The 8,807-nt window shown below is 41.3% G+C and overlaps 1 protein-coding gene across 1 annotated transcript in view; it reads right to left on the reverse strand.

The window, feature by feature from the left end:
* Positions 1 to 548: 548 nt before the first annotated feature.
* The window catches only part of zgc:162200 (uncharacterized protein LOC558638 homolog), a 16,245-nt gene continuing 7,986 nt past the window's right edge, over positions 549 to 8,807 (reverse strand). The window contains exons 7-10 of the mRNA XM_037684778.1: positions 8,419 to 8,598; positions 6,070 to 6,221; positions 2,485 to 2,845; positions 549 to 795 (exon numbers count right to left, since the gene is read on the reverse strand). Coding sequence (XP_037540706.1) covers positions 790 to 795; positions 2,485 to 2,845; positions 6,070 to 6,221; positions 8,419 to 8,598 — 699 coding nt within the window. The 3' untranslated portion in view covers positions 549 to 789. The remainder of the gene's footprint in view (positions 796 to 2,484; positions 2,846 to 6,069; positions 6,222 to 8,418; positions 8,599 to 8,807) is intronic.

Consider the following 8,807-nt stretch of genomic DNA (forward strand, 5'->3'; position numbering starts at 1 on the left):
ATAGTTTGCACAGTAAGACTCGCATAAAAGATTTGTAAATCGTCTAACTGAAGACCTGTGGTTTGACCTGAGGTGGTGGATTTATGGCTGATCTATTTCCACATAAAACACCATCTTAACTCAGCTCTTATTAAACGGTGAAGCTGACAGGCAAAGACAATAGAAGTCAGGGTTTTAACAAGAAAGGTTGTGGCGGTAACATTTCACAGCAACAAGCTTAAAGGTTGTGTTGGTAAGGCTACACTGCTCTTTAAAAGTAACAAACAGGGAGTGTTATTATAAATTAGCTAATGGCTTGCTAACACTAAAGCCTGACAGGTCAGACCAGAAACACAGATTAAAGGCAAGAGTGAAGAGAAAGTCTTCTGAGAACAGATCACAGCCAGGAATCAGTCAGAGGACAGTAGAAACTGCACAAAAAGGCCCTGATTGTAGGATAAATACTGTCAAAGGTCCACCACAACATGGAGTCTTGAACAAGATGAAATAGAAAGGGGAATATTTTAGACAAAACAGTCAATGACAGAAAAAACGAGCAGCACGTTCATCTCTTCATCCACCTCCAGGCTGCATGCAGGTTTCTCCACTTCCAAGCAAAGAAGACCAACAGGGTGGATGAGAGGGATCTGTTTTACATACGGTTTCAGTCCATGATTCAGGTGGACAGAGGGTGATGTAGCATCGTACTGAGGGTGGACAGGATGTCTTGAATCAGAGAGGGAGGAGGGAGTCAACATGAAGACAGGTCCTTAGAGAGAAGAGGGGTTTTGGAGTAACAGGAGGAGAGCTTCAGCGCTACAGAAACAGGGGAGACAAACACAAAAGAAAACACTTAATTCAACCTAAATTACTAGAAATGAGAGTAGATAAACAGTCCTATAATATTAAGACTATCAGTTAAAGGACTAAATATTGTTAATCACAGTGAGGGTTGTTTCTGAAACAAAATCTGTGCCGAGATGCTACCGTACTTGCTGCCGTACATGTCGCACCGCAGTATAAGTCGCATCAGTCCAAATATGTCTAATAAAGTGTGAAAAAAAAAACATGTCGCTTCACTGTATAAGTTGCATCTATTATGCGTCATCGCTGACCAACTGGAAACTTGGGCCGGTGATGAGCCAAAAATTGATTGGCTGCCAAATGGCGGGCGCGGGAGCGTGCACGGGAGGATTTTAACAAGAATTTAACAAGATTAACACTGAAAAACAATTATTTGTTTGCTCAACATTATAGCAAAGGTGTGTCTCAGTTGAACTTTTCCTTAATAAATGCACTTTAATGATCAAATCAGCTGCATTTCTCCTGGGCGGCACAATGAAATGCAGCTGATTTGACATTTACTCCAGGAGTTATGGAGAGAGACGAAGGTGGCTTTGTATGGCAAGTCAAGTGTCTCATTAATAGCCACTTTTACCCATTAATGTGACACTTGGCTTGCTATATGACTTGAGCGCCCTCTAGCGGCTGAAAATGGTGGTGTTCAATATTTTCCATGTCAGAATGAATGAAATCGTCAGATCTCAAACAAAAATTGGGTTATAAATATGGGGGGAAATGTTTATTAGTTGCTTCGGTGTGTACGTTGCAGGACTTGCTAATTTATGCAAAAAGGTGCAACTTATATGGCAAAAAATACAGTACATATTTATTTGTAGTTTAGAATAAAATGTATAGATATCAATAAAAGCAATAAAAGACTTTCTGATTTTAAATCTGTTTTCTTGTATTTTAGTGCCTGAGGGAGGACTTTGAGGAGCTTCAAGCCATGGCAGATGCATCCTGACTTTTATTACCAGAGTTCCTACTTAACATGAAATTCCTCTTCAGTTCTATTTGTGGAAGTGGAGGATGTACCTCGAGACTCCCTGCAGACCTGCCGTCCTGCTCCTACCATGCTGGTTATGAACAGACTGAGGTCATCTGAGCCTCAGAAGAATTGGAGTTTGCCTGTGAAGTGAGCAGCTCTGAATGAAATGTTTAACTGTTTAACAGCAGCTGCCCGTACAGATTTAGACCTTTGAGTCAACTCTTTTTTTTCCTCACAGAAAGATCTCTGTGTGATTTTTGACCGGATGTTTGTTGACGGTCACGCCATGCTATGGATGTGTTAGTATACACACGCAAAGCGTTAGAGGAGGTTAGATGATCGGCAGGTAAAGAAAAAGATTTTTTCCTGCAGGAAGAGGAAGGCCCAGCCCGAGATGTGACGAAAGTCTCCTGATATTCAGGAAGTGAAGCTCTGCGGCTGGACGCAGCCCTTCTTGGATCACAGACATTTGTTTTTACCTTTAACTCGCTGCTCAGAGAACTACTGGAATCTCTACGTGTGAGAGAAAACCCTCGACTCGACTCTGTGTTACAGACAACACTAACACTATGACTTCTAATGAAGGTGGCATCTCGAGGGAGCCCCCTGCCTCTGTGGGATGACCTGCTGGTATGAGTGATGTTCTCAGGGCAAAGAGAAGAAGAGGTTCTTACGGGGCTTGTGTTGAGACTTCGAGTCAGAGTTCGCAGGTGGTGCGTGGCCGAGGTGGTGACGCTGCTGCCAAGAACAGGGCTAGCTCGCGAGCTGCTCCTTAGCTGTGGCCGGGCAGGGCTGCTGCGGGGGCTACGAGTGCCGCGGGCCGACTTGACAACAAGCTCTTTGGCCCGAGAGCGGCGGGGGCTGCTGTTCAAGCTGTGTGGATACTGAGGCACCTCCAGGTCCTCCAAACGCTGAGTCAGGGCCAGTTTCTGCTGGATGGCCATGCGCAGCAGGGAATTCAGTGTCTTCTTCTCATCCTCTGCAGCTGCGAGCTGCCTCTGCATCTCATCCAGCTGGGTGATGTACTGATCGCACCTGAAAGAGGTGAACAACAATAACATGCAACATGCACATTCAGCCAAGAGCAGACACAGAGCCAGAGGCACCCCATATCATGCTCAAACAAGACTCAGCGTGTGTTAGACTGAAAACTGTAAACACCATCACAAAGCACAAACACACCAAATATTTCCACCTATTAATCAAAAGCCAGGGAAAACCAGTCTGGGGTTTGTTATGGGCACAATAATATAACTCAATGAAACAATATGTTTCATTCTGAAAAATATTTGTTGGAAAGACTCTAAACAAAACTGAGTGTTTAAATGGAAACACAAATTTTGTTAGTCTACGATTTTATTGTAACTTTGCATTTAGGTACTTGTTTTCATATTGTTGTATGTTTGGTACTACTCTGCCATCTACTGGTTGTAAAGATTAACAGGGTTCCAACATACCCAGTAATTTCTGTGTAAGAGGTTTTAACCTTACTCTAGATACTAAAGTTTTCTGTCAGATTTATTAGCAGAACAATTCATGTCCAAGTTTTTACAACCCCTGGCAAAAATTACTAATTCACCCTCATGAAGGACCCCACTCACCCAGCACACACACTTTTTTGCCCCACTCCCCTCAGGAAGGAGGTTGAGGAGCATTAAGTGTAGAACCACTAGACTGAGGAACAGCTTCTACCCTGAGGCTGTTAGACTCATGAATCTCTAACCAGAACAATCACTGTGAAGAATCACATCATGCTGCTGCTGATCTGTTTCATGTTGCTGCTGATCTGTTTCATGTTGCTGCTGATCTGTTTCATGTTGCTGCCTATCTGTTTCATGTTGCTGCTGATCTGTTTCATGTTGCTGCTGATCTGTTTCATGTTGCTGCCTATCTGTTTCATGTTGCTGCTGATCTGTTTCATGTTGCCGTGTTCATTCGTGCTCATCTGCTCACACAGACTCATGTTCGTGCTGCTGTTCGGTGTATTGTTTTTATGCTATTAGGGCTTAGTGTATATTTAATTGATGGTTTTCTTAGTTCATATCTTAGATCTTATTACTGTTTTTCTTTTACATTTTATTGTTGGATGTAACTGAGACCCTGTGTACATAATCTCATTCCACCACATGTACTACATGCGGTGGAATGACAAATCTCTCGCTCTCTCTTTGAAGGACGTTTTTTTCAATTCAGTTTATTTCTTTAGCACCAAGTCACAACAGAAGTCGTCTCTGGGCACTGAACAGAAACATCCACATACATAAAAAAGCCAATTAGTAAAGTTATCTATCTAAGGAAGCAGCAGATTGTGTTGAATCTTTATTTCATCGCTGTCTTCCATCCTGGGCAAGCACAAAGGCCACAGTGGAAAGGGAAAAACTCCCTGATGAGCAAGAAACCTTTAGCAGAACCAGGCTCAGGACAAGCGGACATCTGCTTCAACCGGCTGGGTTTGAGAGGAACAGGAAGGAGGAACGAACACAGAATGGCCGGTCCAGGGTGTTCAAACATGAAACGTCCTTCAAGGTTGGTGAATGCATTAGTTTTACCAACTGCTGTACTTTAAATTTACAGTAAATGTGTGGATACTAGTCATGCTGTGAATGTTTCTTTACTTTTATGAAATACTTTATGTTACTAAATGTTGGGGGTGGGGTTGAAAAATCACTAACATGTAGAGTTTATACACTTTACTAGTGTTTTAGTTCAGCTGATGTTAAACATTGGGTTTCTGTATTTTTATACAAATGTATTCATCTTTATCAAATTTGAGACATTTTCCTATGGAGCAGTTCAACTGTAATCAGTCCACTATGATTAGACGCTTTAGATTAAATAAAGTGATTACAAGGTAAAAGATAAGAGGGTGGACTGAGGAAAATTTTTGGATTAAAGACAAAACGTTTCAACAAGTTTTTTTTTATTCTTTGGATCTGTCCAGAGGACCCGACTTAACTATTTTAGATATTTCTGCCTGGATTTGATAAGACTGTTGCTACATATGTGGGTTATACATAATGAACTGTATAATTTTGGTTCAGTAGTGATAAATCAAGACATTTAGTCTTGGGTTTGATAAAACCTTTTTTCATTCTTGTTGCTGAAAACAAATGGATAAATGTCAGTTTTTTGTGTCCTGACTGACACTCAGTGTTTAACTTTCACCAGCTACATTTAAAGTTAAAGGTTCCTTTGAAACAAGTGAAGAAACTACAATTAAAACTGCACAAGGTGAGTTGCTGCACTTCTCCACATGACGGCGACAACACTAAACTAACACAAGACCTCGTCTCTTAAAGCTTTAATCTTCAGTCAGAAAGCAGACGTCCTTGATCGCCAATCCTCCTTGGAGCTGATCAACCAGCAGCTCATAACGATCTGCAGAAGGACCTGCACAGTCCAATGAACAGACCAGGAGCTTTCCCTGAAATCTGATATAATTTGTACATTTTCCATAAAAATATGTTAAAAAAAAAAATTTTTTTAAATTATCGTCTCCCAGCATCAATCACAAAAACACTGTTGGTGTGAACGATGATCTGAAGAGATTAGTGTTTGAAATGTGAAGGTCCATGAATTAACTCTTCGTCTAACTCTTCTCCTACACCAGACTCCTCCTAAATGTCCCACCCACCCTGCAAACATTTGACTCCTTCCTTACGGTGACCTGACTTGATGGGAAAACCTGCTCTCGGCTTCTCCCATGAGCACAAGGCAGAGCATGTGGTTTATAATCTTCACGTGAACTGCTGGATTGTTCCCAGGCGTATTGAGCACAACAAGCTTATTAGTAGGTGAGTGACACCTGAAGCTGAAGCTCTGCTACAACCAGCACCACTACAGAGCATAGACACAATAATTACCTAAATCTACAAAACAACCAGAGCCAAGAAACAATCACCAGTTTACATTAACTTTGTAAAAACATTCTGAAACTCAAAATATATTTTCCAGTAGGAATATTTAAGTTTCTTTCAGCTGCTCCCCTCTTTAAGGGTCACCACAGTGAGCGAACTCGCATGAAAGATTTGGCAATTTGTTTTCCGCTGGACGCCCTTCCTGACTCAACCTGGGCTCAAACCCGCAACCTCAGGATTACAAGACCACGACAATGACCACCAAGCTACCGCAGCCTCTATAGTTTCCTACACCAATATATTGGTTAATTGTTGTTGTAAGATGGTTGTTTGGCTGCAAATCAGATATAAAAGGAATGAAATATAGCCTGTATAAATAAAGGCTGAATGAAAATGTCTTACCGACTGGCAAACATGACTCGGAGTGAGGAGAAGGTGGCAGCATCCTCCTTCAGGGTTTTGAGCTCATTTCGCAGTTTCATCATGGTCTCTGACACCATACTCTTCTCTGTCTCATACTTCGTCTTCAGATTGGACAACGCCAATTCAGCAGTCTAAAAAAAAAAAGACAAAATGTTTTTGTGACGTGTCACACAAAAGTGATCTAAAGTAAAGTAGGTTTTGAGTGGAATAGAATAAAATGCATTTTTATTGTCACTGCACACAAGTTGCTCAAATTTAAAGTGAAATCCTTTCCAGTGCTCCAGCAGCAATTTGATGTAAAAATACAATAAATAAAAACACAATAAACAAATTATAACACACAAAAATAATACTGTAATGCTTAAAGAGACCGTGCTTAAGACACACACACACACACACACACACACACACAGCCTCATTGTTTTAAAGCAGAATTTATTTGGACGATGGCTCGGCTGTTCAGCCTGTTAGTTTTTGTCTTCAGCGTCTTCCTGAGGGCAGCAGCTGGAACTGGAAATAATCGAGGTGGGAGGGTCCCAGAGAATGTTCTGTGCTCTCCTCTGGCATCGAGCATTAAACAGGTCCTCGAGGGAGGGCAGAGGGCAACCAACGATGTTGTGAGCCGTGTTTCTGACTCTCTGAAGTGTTTTCCTGTCTGTCGTGCAGCTGCTGAACCATACGCACAGACAGTGTCTAAATGATCTGAGCAGAGGGTCCACCAGCATTTTGGGCAAAATGGTTGTTTCTCAGAACCCTCAGGAAATGCAATCTCTGCTGGACCTTCTTGAAAATTATGACGACTAGGGGTGCACCGATAAATCAGCCCCAATTTCCTTAATTTTGGGAAATCGGCCGATACGTGCATGAGAAAACAATTTTACCTATTTTTTTTTTGTTTTAACAACAATTGTCTGAACATCATTTATATGTCAGAGCACTACCTCATGGCCAGTTAAAACAAGTTTGTATAGTTTCTAGGATATTGTACAAGGGTATGCTTTTCAATAAAATAATATTGGACAAATTGAAGGTGCATTGTGACCTTATACCAGTCAGTTGCTTATAAAACAAAATCGGTATGAGACAAAATCGGAATCGGCAGGTCAGACTTCGTAGAAATCGGTGATTGGCCAGAAAACTCCAATCGGTGCACCCCTAAATGACATTACTCCAGGTCGGATTGTCCTCTAGATGTACCCCGAAGTACTAGAAGTCTGAGACACTTTCCACTCTGTCCCTGCCGATGAACACTGGATGACATTTTTGGTCTTCCTAAAGTCTACGACCATCACTTTACCTTTGTGATGTTCAGGATCAAGTTGCTGCACCACACTGCCAGCTGCTCCACCTCATGATACCTCACCCTAACTCACCAAATGGAGTTACTCTGATGTCAACTCCAAAAAAAAATCCACAATTTTACACTTCACTGGAACATTCAACATCCCCTGCTGCTGACATCCCCACAACCCCTAAAAACCAAGTCTTTCCAGTGTTACTGTTCTTTTTACTCTACAAAAACAATTTCATCTCAAGCAGGCTGCCATGTGCTAAAGAGATGCATAGTGGATATAAAATGTGCAAACAGCCCTGTTGAAATGCCCATTTTTTGTGATGTAAAAAAATTGAGACCATGATAAAATATATTGATGTTGCACAAGTGTGCACAGCCTGAAATAATACTGAGCATGGCTTCCTTCCTTAGATAATGTTACTAATTGAATTTTTATGTATGTGAATGTTTCTGTTCAGCGCCCTGAGACGACTTCTGTTGTGACTTGGTGCTTTATAAATAAACTGAAATCAATTGAATGCGATGACAAAAAATTGCTATGCAATATGAAGCACTACTTGTAAAAATGGATTCTATGACAAAACAAAGATCTGTCAAACACTCAGCTGCTACCAAGAAATCTAAAAAGATTGATGTTTATTTGTTTTGTTTTTTAGAACATTAAAATCTTTAAAGCAGCATGTTATGATTGTATCAAAACCACCAGCCAGCACCTAACATACAGTAGTACCAGCGACCAGTCTTCAAACGTGTGACAAAAGGTCACACTAATGGTTGACAGATCAGTGTGACATTGCAGGTAAGCACAGTCCAGTGACCTGGAGCACGTTTGTGAGGGCGTGTTTGTTTGTGAACGAAACACAGACGGCTCAGGGAATGACAGTAGCAGGTCATCTAGTGCTGCATTATAATAAACTGGAAGTTAAACCTACTTAAACATTTGAAAAAATTATACTGCCTGAACTCTGTGCTACACTTCTGGATAAATAATTTAAAAATACTTCAAGCAGCAGCTTAGCTTGGTGGGGGCTCACCTGTTTGTTGGCCTTAAGGACCGTTCTGAGAGTAGCGATCTGTTCTCTCTTTGTGCTGAGAAGAGATTTGAGCTTCAGAACTTCCTCCATCAGGCTTTCAGTATCCCGCTCTGACTCTGCTCTGCTGCTGAGCCCCGAGTAAGGCATCACACCCTTCTGACGACACAGGTCCACAGCCACCTGAGGACAAAGACAGGCAACGAGAAGATTGAAGTTCACCTCAGATTTCAAACTGCCCGACAAACCTTCAGAGTCCTGAAGTTCGAAAAGATTGTGTCAACATCGACCTAAATGTTTCTGAAATGTCTTAATTTTTGTGAAATGAGTCAAAATTATCTTTTTAAATGCATCATGTTTCAATATCGTTTTTTTTTATTTTATGCACCCCC

This window comes from Nematolebias whitei, chromosome 11, assembly GCF_014905685.2.
Source record: "Nematolebias whitei isolate Nwh7 chromosome 11, NemWhi1, whole genome shotgun sequence".
In the NCBI taxonomy this organism is placed as follows: domain Eukaryota; kingdom Metazoa; phylum Chordata; class Actinopteri; order Cyprinodontiformes; family Rivulidae; genus Nematolebias; species Nematolebias whitei.